Source organism: Zonotrichia albicollis, chromosome 7 (genome assembly GCF_047830755.1).
Source record: "Zonotrichia albicollis isolate bZonAlb1 chromosome 7, bZonAlb1.hap1, whole genome shotgun sequence".
Classification (NCBI taxonomy): domain Eukaryota; kingdom Metazoa; phylum Chordata; class Aves; order Passeriformes; family Passerellidae; genus Zonotrichia; species Zonotrichia albicollis.
This window is the reverse complement of record NC_133825.1, coordinates 6245330-6266553: the sequence shown is the minus strand read 5'-3', so window position 1 is coordinate 6266553 and position 21224 is coordinate 6245330. Positions and strand designations below refer to the sequence as shown.

The 21224-nt window shown below is 53.1% G+C and overlaps 1 protein-coding gene across 1 annotated transcript; it reads right to left on the bottom strand.

Moving 5' to 3' along the window:
• Positions 1–380: 380 nt before the first annotated feature.
• On the bottom strand, positions 381–20830 carry LOC141729571 (hydrocephalus-inducing protein homolog). Its single transcript, XM_074544274.1, has 11 exons — positions 20801–20830; positions 18877–19011; positions 17238–17437; positions 14479–14603; positions 13001–13205; positions 11641–11821; positions 8058–8281; positions 6063–6130; positions 3679–3911; positions 1860–1960; positions 381–612 (listed from the first exon to the last, which is right to left on the bottom strand). The coding sequence occupies exons 1-11, from the start codon at positions 20828–20830 to the stop codon at positions 381–383; spliced, it is 1734 nt and encodes a 577-aa protein (XP_074400375.1).
• Between the last annotated feature and the right edge of the window lie 394 nt (positions 20831–21224).

The following is a 21224-nucleotide window of genomic DNA, read 5'->3' as shown; positions in this document are numbered from 1 at the left end:
TAGAGCACAGCAGAGTCCTCCTTGCGTTTCTGGAAGGGACACAATGAAATGCAGCTTCAGAGGGACCTCTCAAGAAACTTTAGGCTCCTTAACATCCACCACAACAGCAACTTACACACACCTTTAAAACTCCCCAGGACAAAGGTCAAAGGCACAAACAAGATGCAGGAATTGTAGGTTTAGCATTCCCAGGGGATCCTGCAAGGAGGCTGCCAGCACAGACACTGGTGTCTGTGGGTGCAGCAGCTTTTCACAACCCTCTAAGATCTCCCACAGGAAAACACCCTGAGGACTAGAACGTCAGCTGTTTCCTCAGGAGCTTCAACTGCCTCCTAAAGTTTACAGTTGGGCAGGATCCTGTTCTCAGCAGATCTTTAAGACTAAATAGAAACCAGCAAGGTCTTATCCAAACCCTTTTTTCCCCTAATAGTCTCCTCAGGAATATTTGACAGGAGGAGGTGGATGTGATGCCAAACCTGGGGAATAAGCCCGTAGCAGCCAGGAAGGTGGCTGGGATTCCTAATGAGGATCTTCCTCTCATAAGGCACCTTCAGGTGGCACTCATCACACAGCAGCACCGGGGAGGACACTTGGAGCTCAGGAACGAGACATCTGGGCAAAGAGATGACCCCAGAACAATCAGAGATACTGAGAGAATGGAGAATGCCTACCCCCAATGATTGTGAAATGGAGCAGAACACATTGGTCACTGTCAAATGCACATTGAAGAGCCCTACAGGGATAAATTGCCTTCTACCTTTTCCCACTCCAACATGTCTTGTCAAGGAGGGGCAAACCCTGAGAGGCAGCACCCATAGGCTGCCAAGTGCCCCAGGCAGAGCACTTTGCCCCACAGCTGCCTCAGCCCCTCCTTTGCCCAAGAAGGCTTGCAAGGACTCCTGGAACAGTCCCAGTGACCCACGAGCTCTGGGGCAGCCTTCCCAACAAGGATCAGTGCTCCCTAAGGCTCAAGGAACACACAGCTCCCGTGTCTCAGTCAAAATGACTCCCTTCTCTGCCATGGTGCTGTTGCCCTGCCTGAGAACTCAGCTCTTTGCCCCAGCCCTGGAGGGCACGAGACAGCAGCTGCCCCACAAGAGGGGCTGATCAGCCCCTGCCAGGCCCTGCAGCTCCCTGGCTCCTTCACTGCACAGCTCCAGGCACTGCCTGGCCCCAGCTCCACCTGCTGTACACAATGGCAGCCCAGGCACTGCCTGGATGGCTCTGCCTGGCACAGGGAACAGCACCAGGGAGCTGCATCCCTCTGGGCATCACACTGACACCCACAGCAGCACAGCACCATGGAATTCTGCTGCAGCAACAACCACTTTTGCTCTCAACTCTGACAACATTAAAGCTCAAAATGGGAAGCACAGGGAAAGACAAAAACTGGAGCTGACCTGCCACATCAAGGGCTGGTTTCCCCTTGTCAGACCTTGCCCTCCCAACTCTTGCTGGGAGCCACTTCCCCCCTGCCATGTGCCCTCATGGACAGAGCCAGAGCCTGACTCTCAGCAGCTGCGTGGTGTGGCCCAAACCAGTGCACGGTGCTCACAGCCAGCACAACTCCACCCCTTGCAGCCAGAAGGAGAGGAGGCCCTCGGGAAATTTGTTCCACCTCAAGCACCAAAAACAAGGCCAATCAATGATATCTTTCCTGGTGCCTTTAGAAGAGGGCCCAGGACCGTGCTGGGCTGTGAGCAAACGTGCTTTTCACCACGGGCTGCTGCCCAAGCACTGCTGTTCTTGTGTCCAGCTGGCACAACATGAGGGCATTCAGCAGCACTTCTCCTTGGCAGCTGCAGCCAGCACAGCCTGGGCAAGGCAGTGCCTGGGGGAGGCCAGGCAAGGGCTGCTACCTGGCTGTGATGATCAGGGCTGCCACTCCCTTGCCAATACCCTCCAGGTCCACCAGCAATCTCCGGTAGAAATCCATCACCGTGTTGGAGCACAGGGTCACCTGGTGGAAGAGAAGAACAGTCAATTCTTCCTTACAAAAGCTCATTACCCACGGGTGATATCCTCCAGTTCCTGAGGGAGGATTTGCCCTTAATTCTTCTGCTGCTCCATGTGTAGAGCACAGTCTCGGAGTAACAAAATCCTTCTGGCAATACCAGATTTGTTAAACACACCTTGCTATCAGGGCACAGGTCAGCTACATTAAAACATTAGACTACAGCTCCATGCACCACTGCATTCAAATTAAGGGGCCAATTTCTCATCTGACTACAAAGACATCCATGCAGAGGAAATCTGACTTGACCACAATGAGTTCAGCTTTACAGCAGGAGGCTGAGGGCAAAGTGTGGCCCAGCAGGTGCTGGGCAGTTCATGGCTGCCCTGGGAGCCTGAGCCCGGGCTGGCTCTGAGAACTCCAGCCCCACACCAGGAGTGGGGAACTGCCCCAGGGTGGGCATTGACCACAGGCAGAACCCTCAGAACTGCCCCAGGGTGGGCATTGACCACAGGCAGAACCCTCAGCACTGCCCCAGGGTGGGCACTGACCAGAGGCAGAACCCTCAGCACTGCCCCAGGGTGGGCACTGACCAGAGGCAGAACCCTCAGAACCAGAACTGCCCCAGGGTGGGCATTGACCAGAGGCAGAACCCTCAGAACTGTCCCAGGGTGGGCACTGACCACAGGCAGAACCCTCAGAACTGCCCCAGGATGGGCACTGACCACAGGCAGAACCCTCAGAGCCTCTTGCTCTACACTGCAAGAGACAAGCCACCACAGGGACCAGGCAGAGAAGAAAGGAGAAGGATCTCTGCCTTGAAGTTCCACAAGAAAGGGTTTATTCCAAGCAAAAGGATCAGAGCCAAAAGAGCCCTGCACACTCCTGTGCAAGGGCTTTTGTACAGACACAAAGCAGGGGGTGGATACAAACAGCAAACAAAAAGGGAATCCTCAGGGGAGCACTGAGGGGATTACATCAAGTGTCTGGAGCCACTTTGGGTAAGAAGGTGGGGAGGATGGCTCACATGGGCCAATGGGGCCTCCAGGAATATGGGAATTCCAAAGGGGTGTTCAGACAGGGATTGGCTCCAGGTTAAATTGGCAAAAAAGGTTGGGGAACAAAAGGGGCTGGGTTTGACAGCAGGGAAAGAGCTGGAACAAGGGGCAGGGAATGGCATGAGGGACAGCTTTGAGGGAGGGTAAAACCCAAGGGTAAACCAACTCAGGGAGAACATGGGGTATCACAGAACAAACCACTTAAAAAGGAATCAATACAATAAATTTGAACCGCTACACATGGCTGCAGATGTTTTGTCTCCACTGGAGCTTCCTGCAGTGAACACAAATCATTCTGCTCCCCAGGAGGGGGGAAATGAGACCAAGAAGAAAAGCTCACTGCTTGATACAATGACATCTCTCTAACAGCCACCTTCTGCCCTCATCCTTGCTCTGCCTCATTGCAGTCAAATCAATTGCTCTCAAAAACACAAGAATGGCTTCAGGCCTTGACCATAAGGTCTGTGAGCTCAGCATATGATTTTGGAAATCAAACAGTGCTCCTTGAGGAACATCTCGAGTAAGCCAGCTAGCAGAGGCCTCCCAGCAGTGCAGATCTCTCAGTGCCAGGATGCTCCAAGCTGGCACCAGAGCTAAAGCCCTCCCACCCTGCAGTGCAGCTCCTGCCCTGGTGCTGCAGCGGCTGTGGCCGGGCCCTTGCCGTACCTCGATGTCCTGGTGTCCCTGGGGGAGGATGGTGCCTTGGCTGGGATTGATGGTGAACTCCCTGGGCTCCACATAGAAATGGATTCCCTTGCTCCAGGCCGGGTCGGTTTCCCTGCGGATCTGATCCACGCTGTCCACAGCCGGCTGCGTGCCATCATCCGACATGCGGAGCTGGAACGTCAGGGGCACCGCGGAGCTGTTGGTGAGGCGGCAGCGCTGCGTGTAGGGAAAGCCTGGGCAAGGACACAAATATCCATTCAGGCACCCAGCCGGGCATGATCCTGGGGGCAAGATCCTAGCAGGATCAAAGTGAGATTGGAGTTGAGCTCTTTATTATCTGAACTGCAGCTCACCCAGAAGCTGCGTGAGGAATTAATCGTCACTTAGTTCCCTTTGACACAGATTCCAGACTGCAGCCTTGAAAATGCCCACTCCTAACCCTGCTGAACGCTGCTAGATTCTCTATTCGTGATGGGGACGAGCTTCCTCACCTGCCCCAAACCAGCATCAGTTCTCTCTGAGTGATGTGTGTGCACCCAGACCCAGCATTTACTCTGAGAATTCAAGCTGTCCAATTCCCTGCTCAGCCTGCCAACACTCCCACCTTTTTCAAGACATATAAAGAGTGAGCTGTCTGTAAGAAGAAGCTACAGCAAAACAAAGTGAGGATGGAATCAGGAACTAGAACGTGAGGCAAAGCACCCTAATGCAGCTTCTGTCTGCAGGATCCTTAAGGCATCTCTTGCTTTGGGCCAATCTGCTGAGCACGTCACAGCTCAGAGCCCCCTCAACTGGGGCACAGCCAAGCCTTGCTTTGAGATTAGCAATTAGGAACCAGGTCCTAATTCACCCAACAAACAGGGACATCACAGCCATGCTGCTCACTGAGAGTGCTGCCTGCAAGGGTTTACCCCACTTTGGCTCTGAGATTTGCTTTCCATCCTGCAAAGCCACAGATACAGCCACTCATGGTGGGGATGTCCTGCAGAGCGCACAGAGCAGCCACAGCCTGCTCTGCACTGCACATCTGGCTGGGCTGGCCAGCTCTGTGGGGAGGAGACTTCTCCCCAGGCCTGCTCACCAAGAGTCACTGGGACACAGATGGGGAGAAAAAACAACTGCAGCTGCAGCCCAGAGCTCCTCTGTGCCCATCCAAGTGACCACTGCCAGCTCCAGCAGGGACTCCAGCAGGGAGGCAAGAGAGGCACAAAAAGGACAAACCCAGATGTCAAAACCTCCAATGAGACTGAGGCCAGCACATGCAGACAACAGTCAACAGGTACAAAGAAGCAAAGATACAACAGCTGCCTTCAGCCTAAGAGCCCTTAGGAATGAAATTGGATTCAGCAGGATCAATCTCCTGCTTCAGAACCATATTTCCATCTCTTGCCTTTCTTGTTTCATTCCTTCCAAAGTCAACTTGACAAGCGCCTCCGTGGTGATGCAGGCTGGGGAAGAAGCAGCTCAAAAAAGGCAATGAATTTCCTTCAGAAGTTCATGAACTTCATAGTTCTGGGTTTAGGCTTGGCCGTGAATGTTGCCCTTGGTCTGGGAAGGGGGATAGGGGTTCTGGGGGGTTCTGGGGGGTTTTGGCCCTGGGCTGGGCTTTTCCCTTGGGGGTTTTTGGGAGTTGTGGCGTGATGCCGTGGGCGGCTGTGCAGTGGGAGCTGAGGCTGGGCAGGGTGCAGAGCTTCCCTTCCTCCCGCTTGGGGATCACAGCTCGGCCGCTGCAGCTGCGGGAGGTTTGTGCTCGGCCGGGGCTGCCCTGGCTGCAGCTCAGCGCTGGCACCGACCCTGCCTGCCTGCCTCGCTGCTGCTGCTGCTGCTGGGCACTGCCCACATCCCCTGCCCTCTGGGGCTCTGCAAAAGGAGCATTTCCTCCTTCCCTTCCCTTCCCGCACCGGCTGGGGGGGATCACTGCCCTGCCAGAGCCCACAGCTCCTCCTGCTGTGACCAGAACTCCACCAAAGGGGAAAAACAGGACTTGGCATCTGGCAAATGTCTGTTCTTGCCTTCTTGTCTGTGCTCTCCTGAGACAGTCTAGCAAAGAACTGTTATTTCTTTTCCCACAGTTTTTCCTGGGACCCCTGTCATTTCAAAGGGATAAGCATTTGGAGGGAGGGGCTCATCTTTCCATTGCAGCAAGATTCCCACCTTCCTTGGCAGACATCTGTCTTTTAAAGCAGCACAGAGACACCAGAAAATACTGCCTTTCTATTCCTTGCTTCCATTGGATCTCACAATGGCAAAATGCCCCCTGAGGCAGCAGCAGCCCTGCAGTTCACAGCCTGAAGAGGCTGCTGGGGCAGGGCAGGAGTGAGGGATGCTTTTGTGTTGGAAGGCACAGATCCCTGAGGCTGTGTCCCAGCCCAGGGAACACTCACCAAAGGAGATGTCCCCGAAGTCGAGCTCAGCGAGGTCGAACTGTAAACTCGGTGCAGTGACGCTGCCCCTGCAGGCCGAGGACAGAGCAGGCAATGGCTCAGTTAAAGGCATTGCAAAGGTCCGGCTGTTGTGGCTCGGGGGCACAAAACCTGGGCTCAGGGCACCCTGGGTTTCCAACCAACACAGCCCCGTGTGCTCAGCACAGGGCCCTGGGCACAGGAGGCAGCTCAAGCCAAGGGGCAGCAGCCAACAGCCCCTGATGGGCTCTGGGCGCAGGGCAGGCAGGAGAAGCCCCTGGGTTGCTGGGGATCCCATGAAGGACCCTGAACACACACCCAGACATGGCTCCGTGCCTCAGTTTCCCCATCTGCAATGGCATGGACATCAAGGTGTCCCCACAAACTTCTGTAAGCAGCCCTTCCAGCCACAGCTTCCCTGCTTTGCTCCTTCTGAGCAGCAACTGCTGTTCCCATGGAGGAGCTTTGTCAAGAGAGTTTGACCCACAAAATCATTACAGACACTTTTCTGAGACACGAATCCAGGGCATTCCCAAACATCCTCTGAAAAGAGCAGCAACAGTTCTACCCAGGGCACAGATGAATCCTAAAGGAAAGGACCAGTTTGTCAGCAGTGCACCAGCTGGCACAGCCAAGAGCAAGAGTTTCAACAACCAAACTTGGCTGTCCTGAATCTAGCACAGCACCTCACCTGTCCTTCAACTCAGCAGACACACTCCAAAAGCCACCAACATCCACTGAAATCAGCACTTGAAGCTGCACAACACTCACCAGTTGATTTCATGGTTGATGCCAATCAGTGCCCACTCTGCCTTTTGGTTCAAAATCAAGAACCAGTGAACTGTGTCCTCTATTGTACTCACAGGACTGACCCTGGCTCTGCTCTGCACATCTCAACAAGAGACATCTGCCCTTGCTCAAGGAGAAAGCTGCGGATGCAGAAACAGCCCATGGCCACTTTGGGGGAGGGACAGAGGAGAATCAATTATTTGATGGTGAAAGGTTCCCTCTTGATTTCCAAATGAAAAAAGCAGCACTTTTTCTCCAAAAACAAAGGCAGCATCATTGTTTCTCCACTATGGGCGCACCTGCTCACCACTTTTCTCTTGCTAAGGAATAACTTCCTTGTTCTTCTTTACCCATCTCCCTTATCTCATTGGCATCATCCAGTGCAGATTGCTTTCATTTCTTCACTGCTGTGAGCCAGTGCCTCCCAGCATCAGCAGCCCAGCTCCAAAGCTGCAGAGCAGCCAGCACCAGCTCTCCTGCTTCCACTCCATTATCCTGCAGCACATGGCTCAGGCTGGCAGGGACAAGGCCTCACGCTGCTGTGGTGCTGAGCACTGAGCTCTGCCTCCCCTATGATCAGCCCTTCTCCCTTTGGCTGGGCTAGGATTGTCTCCTGCCATGGCATTAGCCCACGGGATGGTGCCCCAGTCCTTGGCACAGCTCCTGCTGCACAGTTCCTGACTCCCACATCAGCCCTTTGCTGGCTGTGCAAAGGAGGCACCAGAGCCCTCTGTGCACAGGAGCTGGGGGCACAGCTTGTGCCCCACAGCATGGCCATGAGAGGTGAGCTGAGGCTGCTGCTGCCCATCTGGCATGGATTATTCACACAAGGTTTTACAAACACTGCTGCTGCTGCAGAATCAGCCAGGCTGGTCCATCTGCAAAGCCCTGGGGGCCTTGCTGGGTGTTCAGGTGGGACATCCCAGAGCAGCTGCTGCCCAAAGCTGATCCATCCCACTGCCTGCCATGGCCCAAGGCACAGGGAGATCCCTGCAGGGAGGAGTCATTCCAGCTCCCGGCTACCACACAGGGCAGGAGGCAGCCTCACACTAAAGCAATGCCAGCAGCAGAGCAGAGATTCACACCTCAGGAAACACCTTTTTCCTCTGCTCCACCGCAAAAGGAGGTAGGTGGGGGATGTCCCAGAGACAGCTACAGATGTGCCCACCCAGCTCCCAGGGTCCTTACTTGATGGTCAGGATGGCAGGCGCAGGAGATCCAGCCACACTGAACTGGAACTCCTCCTCAAAGCTCCCCAGCACGGTGGCACTGAAGGAGATCTGCACACTCTGGCTCCCACCTGCTGCAATGATGCCCTCCTCGGGGGCAAACTTGAAACACAAGCCCACGTTGGTGGCTGAAGGGAGACAGGTGAAGGAAGCATCAATAGCTCCTTGGTTCATCAGTTTCACCTGCAGCAGCAAGAAAGCAAAATGGAAATACATGAGGAATCTTGCTTCTTGTGAGTTACTGTCTAATGATGCAATGAACACCCAGAAAAGGCAGAAGATGCATTGTGCTGCTGAATGGCAGAAGTCCAAAGATACAACAGGACAAGTTCTGCCTTTGGGTTTTCATGCAGAGCAGTGGCAACTCCACAGAACTGCAGTCACCCTGGCTTATCCCATGGACACAGAGCAGTGCCCCTCTGCTCAGCAGCACCAAGCGCATTGAGAGCTGGCCCTGAGAGCAACGTGGGCTGATTGCGGCTGCCTAGGGAATCACCCCGGAGCTGCTGCTGCCCCAGTGAGCACAGCTCCAACAGCACCATCTGCTCATTCACCTTTTCCCAGACCATGAAAACAATACATTGAGAATGAGGCATCAGCATCAAAACGTACAGACAGCACCATCTTTTGGTGAGAAAACTAAGCATGTCTTTCCCTTCCACTGCTTCTGCAGAGCCCAGTGCAAAGGTGCCTTGTGTCTGGCACTGCCACAAAAGCCTCTGAACATGCAGCTTTTTGACCCAGGCTTGGTTTCATGTGCCAAGGGGTGTTTTTGCAGGAAGTCTCCCAGCTGATCCCTAAGGAAGGCTGCCCAAAAGCAGGGACTGGGGCTTCAGGAACAACAGACACACCTTGGTGACCCCCCAGATTTCAGCAGTCCATCAAATATTCCCTGCTCACAGCTGCCCAGGTTGGCAGCAAGTCCACAGCTGCACCAGGCTTGCTGCTGCCTCAGGAGCCATCAGGATCCATCCCAAGCCCTGCTGCTCACCTCATATACATGGGGGGTGTTGACAAAAACATTCCCAATGTTCAGAGTCTGAGAGCTGAGTTCAACCAAGGGTCCTTGGCCTTCCCCTCTGAGCTGCAGGGGCAGCCTGCTCTCACGGCCTGGGGAGAGATGTCCATTGCAGTACAATCATTCCCTCTGCTCCACTGCATTTTCCAGGCTGCCTCAGTGCTAGTCCCCGACTCTGAGCTGGACGCAACCAGCTCCTGATGCTGCAGGAGAAGATATGGACCCTTCTCTTCCCTCAGGACATATCCCCTGAGGCTGACTTGCAATTTCTAACCCATTCCCTGGGCTGCTTTCCAATTTGAGCCACCAGTTTGATGAGTTTAAAACCTCTGGTGCCTGTAGTGACAGGTCAAAGAGTAATGGGTAGAAATTGAAAGAAAGGAGATTTCGGTGAGATATTAGGGAAGAAATTTTTCCTGTGAGGGTGGTGAGGCACTGGAGCAGGTTCCCCAGGGATGTTGTGGAGCTTCCAGCCCTGCAAGTGTTCTAAGCCAGGCTGGATGGGGCTTGGAGCTCCCTGCTCTAGGGGGAGGTGTCCCTGCCCATGGCAGGGGCCTTGGGACTAGATGATCTTTAAGGTCCATTCCATCCTTACCATACTGTTATTCTGTGGTTTCCTTCCCATGCACCTAGAGGAGCTTTGAAATACATTCAGTGCAGGCACAAAGCTCCTGCCAAACAGAGTTTGGCAATTCCCAAACTCCCTGGCCCAGGAGCACAGGACTTTGTTGCCCAAGTGCTCCCCTTGTGACACTCAGCACTGTTCTATTTCCACAGGCTGAGAGCTGCAAGGTGACAACTGGCACACAGGGAGAGCAGCAGCTGCTGGCCAAGGCTGCTCTCTCTACCAACAGCCCGGGCTCAGGGGGGCTCATCCCCCTCTGCTCTGCTGCTGTCTGGGCACTGGGAGGTGGTCCAGGCTCAGGGAGCCCATTTCTAACTCAGCTCCTACCACCTGATGGTGGATCCATGGCAAATGGAGCCATCCTGGAGGCCAGGGGCCTGCAGGGGCTGAGTGCTTGTTCACTGAAGTGTTCTGCTCTGGAGCTCTCTGGCCTTTGAGGGAATGCTGGCAAAGCCATGGCATGAAAACCTCTCCCTGCACTGCCTGGGCTGTTCTGGGATCAGTCAGGCACACACAGCATTCTGAGCCCTGGCCTGGCACGGGAGACTCCCTGGCAGCTGCAGGGCCAGGGGGGATGTGCCAGCACTGCCCTGCTGACCAGGGACCCTTCCCAGCACTTCCACGGGAGCCCAGTGGGCTCAGGCTGGCACCATGGCTTCACTGAGGGAGAGAGAGGCAGAGCAAAGGAGCTGCACCTGAGATGCTGCAGTAAGCCACACTTCCATACTCCAGTGCTTCCAGGGGTTTGAAGGTCACCTTGATTTCAGCCGAACAATTCGGCCCGATTTCTCCCTCCTACAGCAGAAAGAGACACCAAAACATTGCTTTGCAAACTTCACATTGCTTGTTTTCAACACCCTCCTGTAAGCCTTTGTGTAGAGCATCAGTGATGAGTGAACAACACAAGGAGCCAAGGAAACACTCCAAACCCAGCCCAACACAGCTCTCAATGCTCAGCTGATCAGCTCCCACTCTCCACAATATTCCTGCTGCTCTGACACAAGCTCTTCGACACATCATGCTGCTGTCAGCTACAGTGGGATGCAACTGCCACTCTGCCCTGCTGGCTCTTGGCCTTAGATGGGCCATAGCTGTAACCAAGAAGAGAACATGATCCCCTTCCTTGGAAATAAAAATATTAGTTTAACCTCTACTGAAAGAAAGCAGAGGCTGGCATTATTCTAGGGTTTACTCCAAGATGAGAAGGGATGTTGCACTGTGCACACACCAGGCATTCATCATCTCTCACAATGCCAGTACTCAGAATCAAGGCTCTGGTTGATGGGAGCACGTGGCAGTTTGCTTGCATCACCAGAAAAGGAAAAGGTTTTCTGTTCCTGTGTGCAGGACAACTCCAAAGGCCCATTTCAACCTTCCACCCTTGTGTCCAGGCTCACAGATGACGCTGGAAGGGACACTCAGAAATAGTGCAAGGCATGGTTACAGGAAGGGATTGGCATTTCTGTCATTAACCTTGGGCTGAATTTGGCCTTCTTTTGCCAGGGAGCAATTGCAAGCTTCAGGTCACTGTGTGAGCTGGCAGTGCTCCAACAGCCTCTGCTGAGCCCCATGTGTGGGGGGAGCCCCTGCCTACAAGAACTGCTCCCAGGGACACTGACAGGACACGCAGGCAGTGCCTTGAGCTTGAGCCTGGCAGCAGAGCTGGGCTTTGTCAGGCTCCCAGCCCTGCCTGGAGCCTGCAGGGCACAAATGCTTTCAGCAGCGAGCCCTGCAGCCTCACCAGAAACTCCATGTCCTCCCTGCCAGCACATGGAGCCAGCTGAGGATCTCCCAGTGACTGCAGCCAGGGAAGGGGTGGGTGTAGGGAGTAGGGTGGGTGGGAGGAGAAGAAGGAGGAGGAAGAGAAGGAGGAAGAGAATGTTCTCAGCTATCACTTACCATTGGCTCAATGAAAAAAATGTCATCAGAGAACAGCATGGGGTCGTCTTGCACCTTTGCCATCTTCTCCTGGACCATGCTGCTCAGGAGGGCACTGTGATGTCCCTTCACCTTCTCTGTTTGTTTCTCCTCTGGGAAGTTTTCCTGGGACAGCTCTTTGGGCAGCCACAGCAAACACTGCCTGCAGCCCCAGGGAGAGACAAGGCCAGCAGATGGTTTCATGAGCCACAGGTTTGCAGAGAGAAGTGTGAGCGCAGGAGAGCAAAGCACTTGAGGAGGAGCAGCAGCAGCTCGCCAGCAAAGGCTGAGCCCAAGCCACGAGGGTCCCACAAGGATCAGAGGACAACTTGCTGTTCCCTGGCCCAGCAGGGAGTTTCACTCCACACTTGCAAGCTCAGCAGAGGTTTCCAAAGCCAGCATCCCTCCAGAGAACCTCCTGCCTCAAAGCCTCTGCCACAGCTGAGGGAGAATCAACCAGCCATTTCAAGTGGCTTTTCCTCCCACTGAGCTGCTCAGGGGGGCACAGAAAGATCACAGAGCACCCACTGCAGCATTTCCCTGGCAAGGGGAGACAAAGCTGGCTTGCAGCTACATGTTAGCAGCATCACACTTTGTTCCTTCCATTTTGGACCTCCCTCGTTCCCTCCACTGCCTTTCACAAGAGCATCCCAGAGCACTTCCACAGGAAATTGATGAATTCAGGCACCAAATCCCTTCAGGGACATTCAAGTTTTTATATGCAATATGCATGAAAACAGAGGCTCTGAGAGGGGAAGGAACTTTGTTGTGCAGGAGGGAGACAGCAAACTCCTGGAGAGACCTTTTCATGAGCCAGAGCTTTCTGGATCTCATCCCAGTGCATGGCAGTAGAATGTCCTGAGAGGGAAAGGATCCTGCACTATCTTCTCTCACAAAAAGTCCTCTCTGCTCTGAGAGCTCAAAACCTCTCTGACAGCAGCACAGGGACACACAACCAGCCCGCATGGGCAAGGAGCTGTTGAAGGAACTAAAGGGAATAAAGAGGGTGTATCACCTTTGGAAAGAGGGACTGGCAACTCAGGAAATGTTTAAGGATGTTGCCAGGTCATGTAGAAAGAAGATTAGAGAGACAAGAGCCCAATTAGGACCTGAGGAAATCCAGTCACCACAATCAACCTTTCCTTCCCAAAATGCCATCCCTGGTTCGAGTATAAATGACCTGGAATGCTGAGTGCTGAGCTCCTGAAGCCCAGGGACACAAACCCCAGTGCCAGGCATGGTTTACTTGGCCTAACCATTCAAAAGCACCAACATCCCCTGAGGCCACATGTTAGCTCAGACATGGGCCTGTATCTCACTGAAATGCATCTTTCAAACCAACCTCCTCTTCTCTTCATTCTCTTCTTCCTCAGTTGCAAAAGCCTTCCACTGGAAGTGGGCTGTGATGTTACTCCTGTTTTCAATGAACAGGGTTCTGTGGCTTGACATGGTGGTGAAAGTCTTGTCAAGCTCCACGGAATTTGTGCTCAGCCCAACGTTGATGTCTACAGCTTCTCCCTGGAGCTTTGTGTGGATTCTTTCTCCACCTGGAACAAAGCAAAGGGGAGTCTTTGCTCAGCTCACTGGCTGATGGAAGCACAAGGAACAGAGCAAAGCACAGGGCACAGATAAAAGTGTCCCAGTTTTGCGCTGAAGGAGCAGTTCTGTGGACCACTCCATTGATCACATCCTTCAGCTCTGTGTGTACAGCGTGAGGATGTCCTGGGCACCTCCTAAAACACCTTATTTCTGAGGGTGTTTGCAGAGATTTGGCCCCAAGGTGACAGGATGGACAGGGAGATTGGTCCATGTGCTCCGGTGACCCACTCAGATCACCGGGATTTCTGCATCCAAGTCCTTCAGGTGACAGGGCTGAGGAGCCCTGCTCAGTCCTGCCTTGCCCAGGCTCTCCCCGGGCATCCCAGGAGACTCCTGTCTCTCCTGATCCCTTGGATCCCTTCTTGCTGACCAGCAAATATGCCTGGGGGCAGGTGGACAGCAAAAGGAGGCCCAGAGGAACAAGTGAAGTGACACCCAGAGCAGGAGGGGACACAGGTTAGGAAACACAACCGGCCTGGCTCTGCAATGTGACAAACCACTACAGAATGAGCATCGTGAAAACCATCTCCCTGTCCAAACCCACAGCCACATCAGTCTTTAAATATTTTATACTGTTCAGATCTGAAAAACCAAGCTGGAGCATTGCAAATAAAATAAGAAAGGGACAAAGGAAAGATTACTGAGTACAGAGCAGTTTCTACATTAAGACTGAATGGGATCCCACAGTCTAGAAATCAAATGGGAGATAGATGTGAGAGGTTTGCAACAGCGTGAACAGCCTGGGAAATGGGGAAAACACGGAAAAAATTGTTTTGATTTGTCACAAAAAAGGAACTTGAGGGCCTGAAAATGTTGTTAGACAGAAACTACATCTATGTGTAAGGGCCACATAGAAAAAGGGTCTGTGGCAAGCCAGTGGAGAAGCAGCATGTGGGACAGAGGTGTGCAAGAAATCCATTGCATTGGAGAGAGTCTGATGGAGACCTCACCTACAGCACTGCCCAGGAATCAAATACAACTACACCCAGGCATAGCCACACCGTAGTGGAGAATCAGAGTTCCTCCTTCCTCCACTCAGCAAGTCCCAGCAAAACAGCAGTCAAAAATCTTTGCCTTTCTCAAGCCCCTAAACACCAAGGAGTTCTCAGTTTGCTTTGGGGTAAGGCTGAACAGGGGAGGCACCTCTGGAGGGAATGCAGGGATGGCACAGAGGGAGCAATGTGCAGAACTGTCCTGTGCCCTGCAGGGCCCAGCACTCACCTGAGCTGCAGCACACGGCCAGGGAGCCGCAATGGGCACCGCTGGCCAGCGGGTGAAATGCCACTGTCACCTGCACGGTGTCACCAGCGCCCAGAGCTCCTGTGGCCGGCACCACGGAGAAAGGACTGCAACACAGAGAGAGGGGTCAGGCCTGGGACACCTGGCCATGAGATTCCTGCTGCACTGCAGCTCCCTGCAGCTCCCTTGGGCAAGCAGGGAGCAATCCAAGCACAGGCAGCACAAGAGACAGAACAGACAGGATCACAAACAGACACTGAGCCACTGCTGACAAGATCCAGACCTCACAAGATCCTGGGGGTAAAATGACCTCAGCTCCCCATACTCTGCATCCAGCTCTCTGCAATGAGGCTCAAGGCTCCCACTGCCAGCAATCCCATCAGAGAATGCTTTGTGAAAAGCACAGAGAGGGTTCAGAGCTATTTGCATGCACAGCTTGACACTGATTGCCTCAGGAATTTCTCTTTTCCTGCTGCTTATAAACCTCATCTCAAGAGATGCAAACGTTAGGGCACTCCCTGTCCCGGGAGATTACAGCCTAGGAATCAGACAGGGAGAAGGAACTTTTCCCTGAAGACCAAGGAATAGTTCCTGTTGAATTGGCAGTGTGCTTCTTTGGTTTATTTTACCTTGAAAACATCGTAATTTAGCCTAAAAAGGGCAACTTTTATAAACATTTCAATGAAAGCTGCTCTAAGAAAAGGAGCAATCAAAACTTTGAAAGAGTGCAAATGCAGATTAGAGCAATACAGTGACATGGAAACCCAAAAGGACGATGCCATTTACAGTCTGAAGAGTCCAATCCCAGCTGAATGAAGCACCATGAGCAGGAGCACACCAAGGAAGCAGAACCGGAGGTTTCTGTGTGTTTACCAGCAATGCATTCTGGGACTCTGGGCTGTCATGCAGGCTGGTAACTGTTTGCTTGGCCCAGCAGAGAAACTCTGTGCAATGTGTTGGAAATAGTGATGCAGATGTGTTGCTGCACTTTGGATTTAACAGGAGCAATCAGGATTTAGTCACCAGATAAACAGCTCTTGCCTGACAAACACAAGACTCTGTGCTTTGATGCTCAGGGACAGCTCAGGGAAAATGTGCTTCTGCCCAGCAGCTGCTGGGCTTTGTGCCCTTCTACAGCCCCAGTGAGGAAACAAAACTTCCTGGCCTTGGTGCTTTGTTGCTGGTCAATCTGTCACTTCAAAGGTGTTCTGGGGACTTTGCTAATGAATGCATCACACACAAAAACAAAGAGAACATCTGGCAAGCTGAACTTTGTTCATGTCAGTAGTAACAGCTGATGAACTTGGTTCAGGTTCTGCTCATTCAGGACCTCTTGCTGTAATTATGGGCTGACCTGTTCCCATTGCCACTGGTGAGAACATCACTGCTGGCTGATGGAGAAGCCTTGGGCCAGCAATGTTCGTGTGCTGGATGTGAGACTTTGGAGGGAGGGGAGGAAGGACAAGGCCCCAGCAGGCCCAGAGCCAGATCAGTGCTCGTGCTCCTGCATCTGCCCCGGGGCTGATGCCAGCACTGCTGCAGCTCTGCTGGGGCTGGGAGGATCAGGGCCTGCTGGGGGCAAGGCACAGCATTCTGTTCTTAGGCTTTGGCCAGAAATTTCACCGCAATAGAGAAGCTGCCAGTTAGGGGAATCCCTGGCCAGGCTTCAGCACTACCTTCCATTCCATTCCCTTCCCACTCCTGCCCCATGTTACATGCTCCTGCCTTCAGGTGGCAGGATGGGAATAACATTCCACGGATGACATCAGGGCTTGCCGGAGAAAGAAGGTGTCCTCTTCTTTTCAAATTACTAAGAGAAGAGTATCTAGCCAAGTTCAGGACTCAGCTGTCAGAACTGAAAAACTGAGTGCAAATCAGCCCCCGCATCTCCTCCATCCCTGGGCTGTACCCACCAGACTCCTCTGTTCCTGCTGGAGCAGTCATCTCACACACACACCTGGCTCCCCAAGACCCAAAGACACAAGGTCCACAGCTAAACTTAACTCCTCTGAATTTCAGCCAACACCACTAAACTGTTCCCTGAGCCCACAGCTAGAAGAGCTGTCAAGGAGACATCCCTGACACTGACATAACCAAAGGAAAATTACTCCTAAGGGATAGGCCTGGAAAGCTAAATTTTGGGCTTTTCTCTGTTAATTGTGAGCTGCTCCTTAAGACACTTCTCATCCTGTTAGATCCATCCGCTCAATGAATCACTACTGCACCTGACAGGCAGAAAAGATAAGGTATGGAGGCGGTTTTAAAAGGTTGTTTTCTTCTGCTTTTATAACTAGGTCCATTGACATGTTTGTTTCCTTGTATGGCATCTAAAGACAGGTCCATGTCTCCCAATGGCACCTTGCAACCCCCAGACACTGCTATTGCTTTGAGCAGTGTGTTTGCTCAGATGATTTCCACAGGTCCCCTCCAGGACCACTGCAAAGACACATGCCTGTGGCCTCCCAGAGAATGGCTTGGCTGACAGTGCTGAGGAAGCATTTCAGAAGCTGCTTGTGCTCAGCAGGGTGCAAGCCAGCTCCCAACATGTTCCAGTGCCCTCCAGGAAATCTGGGACAGAGAAAGCTGCAAGGCCACTGAAAGCAAGAGCAGATGCCTTCCATCCTGCTCACTCCCAGCCAGGCTGCCGGGCAGCAGATCCGATGCTTGGTTCCTTCTGTAGCTCTTTCCCAACTCCGCTCTCACCCAAAGGTGTTGGCACAGGGACAGATGAGCTGCCTCACCTCTGGGTGCTCAGCTGGTACCGAGCTGCCCGGGCACCGACACTGCGCACCAGCAGAGTCTGCTGGGTGCTGACCTTGACCGGACACTTGGAGAAGTCCAGCTGGGCAGGGAAGTCCAGCACAGCTCGGGCACCAATGGCCTGAATTGGCACAACGATCCTTTCCCTGGCAGTGAGGCACACCAGCTCGTGGCAATAATCCTGCAGGAAAAGAAACTGGCTCAGCACAGCACATTTGGTGCCATCCCCATGACAGAAGAAAAACCATTTCCTATACCCCTTCAAGGGCATCAATTTACCTATTGCACCCTCAAATGAACACTAAGTTCTACTGCTATGTCACATTTTAAAGGCACCAGTGCACTTTGCAAAATCTGTCTCAGTGGCATTAAGCTCTTGTGTCACTTGGGTCATACAGATAACAGCCCTAGGCCACCACCATTTCTACTCTAAACTTTAATGATGTTAAAGAATTCCTAAGCCTCTTCTAAGGAACATGGAGCTGGGGAACACAGGACATTGCTCTTTAGGATTCTGTATTCCCACTGTCTGAGAATAGGACAAAGTGTTCAACTGACTCTAAGCAGCAAAAGGAAGAGGAGAAAACAGCTGCACCCAAAGACATCCTGCACCTCTGGCCTGGTGCAGAAACATCAGTTGGCTCACAACTCCCCTCTAACTTTGCCTGTCCAACCAAGTCAGGAGAAGAACAGTGCTAAGAGGTAGCAGGATGCTGTTGGAAAGGGCCTCTCTTTGTTTCCCTGCAAGGCTTCCTCCCTTCCATGCCATGCCCTCAACCCTTCTGTATGAATAAGCCTCCAGATCAGAACATGAACCCTCCAGATCCCAGCACTGAGATCAGACTTGCCAGGGCCTCAGCACTGCTGTTCAAACCTCCCCACAAAAGCACCTTTGGCACGGAATGGGTGCCAGCTGACAGAGCAAGCACAGGGACAGGAATGAAGACAGAGCCCCAGCAGTGTCACTGCCATGGGCTCTGGGCTCACAGCTCTGCCTGCAGCTTGTACCTGCCCTGCACCAGCTCCTTCAGGCAGGTGTCCAAGTGCCCTGCAGCTCAGCAACCTCCTGCTGACCAAGGGCACCCAGAGCCCAGTGTGCCTGTGCCAGGCCGGGCTCACGGGCACAGCACATCCTCTGCCCTGGCCCTGCAGCTGTGCCATGCTCACTTGTGCTCTGGGACAGCACAGCTGCAAGGCTGCACAACACAGGAGGTGAAAAAGCACCAGCTTTGCTCCAGCCCAGGGGCAGGCAGGGAAGCTGTTGGCAGTCCAGGAAGGAGGAAAGCTCTCTGACCTCTTTGTTCCTCTGGTGTTTTCCATCAGAATGAAACCCCTTCCCCTGGACCTAGAGATGGCCCAACATCTATCAACAGCCCTCTGTCATTTTCATCCTGTTTCCTGTGCATCTTCCCTTGGCAATGCTCAGCAATGTGCAGGGAGGGGAAGCAGAGCCTGTCAGGCCTGGCTGCAGTGCCTGCCAGCAGTACCAAGGTGTGACTGGCTGCAGGCTGCCTGCCCACGCCTGGAGCCCAGCTCACAGCATGCAATGGACTGGAGCCAGAGTGCAGGGCAAACAATGGCTGTGGAGATCATTGTGTGCTTTGGCTCCTCCAGCCTCACCTTGTTCTTGCTGGGGGTGAAGCGAATGCGCACGGGGGCAGAGGCGCCCGGCGGCACGGCACGGTACGCATCGCTGGAGCTCACCAGCTGGAAGTAAGGTGAGCTCTCCATGGAGACCTTCACCACGTGAAGAATCTGCAGCAAAGACATGAAATTATGATTTTGCCACTTGTGGAAACAGGACGAGAGGAGACCTGTCCATGCCCTGCTAACATCCCTCCCTTGCCCCTTTTCCAAAGCACTTTCAGCTGAGCAGGCACAGGCACATCATTCACAAGGCTGAACTTGAATCCCTTCTCTCTGGCTCCAGCATTTTGGCCAGGGGCAGTAGGGCAGCGCCTGCTGGGAAGGAAGGGCCGAGCAGGTCAGCACCAGCAGGATGGAGACAGAGCACCTGAACCGAGTCACCTGCCTCTTCAACAAGGCCAAAAAACCTGCTGGCTTCAGCCTGCACACAGCCATGAAGTTGTCATGTTCCAGAAGGGGGAATGTGCTACCTAAAAGCAAACCAGCCCATTACTGTGGGGGAAGGAAGAAATTCCCTTCTGGCAGATCAGGTTTGGGTAGGGACCTTCTGGGGATACAGTCAGGCAGACAGAGCAGCAAGACAGGAGACCAAACACTGTGCTCTTACTGGGAATAAAAGCAAACCTGAAAAGCAAAAGAAGGAATGAACACAGCAAGACAATCCCTAAAACAAGGAGATGGCAAAGAGAATTTAAATGGGCAGTAAAGCAGCAAGGAAGAATCATAAGACCATGAGAGCAACCAGCTTGCCAAAAGTAACAGAAACACAGACAGGCCGTGTCTACTGACCATGGTGCTTCAGAGGCATTTTCTGCCTGGAGAAACAGGACCAGCATTGACTGACAGTGTGGTTCCAGTATGCAAAGCCAATATTGGCACTCCAGGGCTTCCTGCTGCCTGTGCAGGCAAGCTGGGCTGCTGGGCATTCCTGCCTGCAGCCAGCAGGCCAGGTTCTGCCCTCTGGGTACACATGCACAGCACACATGCATTTTCTAGCACACTGATATCATCAACCCCTGAGCACCAAAATGCTCTCCAAAAGTCTAAACCACATGATTTGGACTCCCTCCTGTCTCCTCCCACCAGCCTACTCTTGGCACAAGCCTCACTTGAGGAAATGTTTCCCTGACTGAAATTCAAATGGTCTCAAGTTTTCCTCTTTACAGTGGAACACAACTGACATTTTTCAACTTTTTCCCTCTCAGCTCTCTTGGTAAACTGCAAAACAATCCCAGTTTCTTCATGTGAAGGTTGAAACCTCCTGGAGCACATGGCTTTGGATGTGCTGTGCTTCTGCAAAGGGAAAGCAGAACACGTGTTGCTTTTGGAAAAGCTGAGCAGAGCTGGATGAAGCTGAGCAGGAGCCTCAAGTGGCACCTAAAGGCCTCTCACTGCTTCTGCTCCATCACTCTGATTGCAGGGCTCTTTCGGGACACGGTTCCTGCAGGGCCAATGCCATTATGAGAAGTGATTCCAGCATAAAGTGCAGAAGGCTCAGCCCCTGAGCTTTGCCTGTGAGCTGCACAAAGGGAGCCAAACTGGCTGAGAGAGGCAGAGATTCCTACCAGGAGCCAAGATTAACCAAGGACATACAGGGTGTGCTATAGACCCAAGGCAAAGCAGGAGAGCAGGTAAGAACTGTACAGCCCTCAACATTCCTGTCAATCCAGAGCTTTCAAGAGAAGGAAACTCCTTTGGCATAGACACCATCAACGCCTGGCCAAAACCAGGGGACAATTCCCAGCACAGGAAGATTTCCACCATCTTGCAGAAGAAGGTGCTGAGACATTTTCTTCTGCATGTGCTGCAGCAGATAACTTGCTTTGCTGTACACTGAGGGAATGACAGCACTCTCCTCTTCCAGCACAGTGTCAAAGCTCTGGGTGCCAGCACTTACCTTGTCCTTATTCATGAGAGACAGCACCATTTCAGAGACCTCCCGAGCGACGAAGTTCTGAAATACCAGCTCTGGTGGGGAAACCCCAAACCAGCTCTGTTTCGGGGCAGCTGACGGCAGCTGGAGAGGAGAGAGAGCAGGGAGAGCTTCAGCTGCTGGGAGGAAGGTTCATGCAGGAGAATCTTCCACTGATCCCCAGTGAAGTACAGACTCTGAGGGAGCACGTCTGCCCAGCCCACACTGGGCAAACAGTGGCTCCCCCACCTCTGCTCTGAGCTGATCCACAGCTGCTGGGCCACACAGAGCAGGCTCAAGCCAAGCTGCTCTTTTGGCATGGATTTCTCCAGGTTTCTTTCTCCAGAATGCCAGGCAGCACTTTCCTAAAACACAGCCCTGTGCCCATGTGGTCACAGAGCTCTGGGGC

Coding starts and splice junctions, on each gene's coding strand:
- LOC141729571 (XM_074544274.1), bottom strand. CDS start 20,830: ATGGTGCTGTCTCTCATGAATAAGGACAAG. Junction 19,012..20,800: donor CTCTCATGAATAAGGACAAG/GTAAGTGCTGGC, acceptor TCTTTGCTGCAG/ATTCTTCACGTGGTGAAGGT. Junction 3,912..6,062: donor CTTCGGGGACATCTCCTTTG/GTGAGTGTTCCC, acceptor GTCCTTGCCCAG/GCTTTCCCTACACGCAGCGC.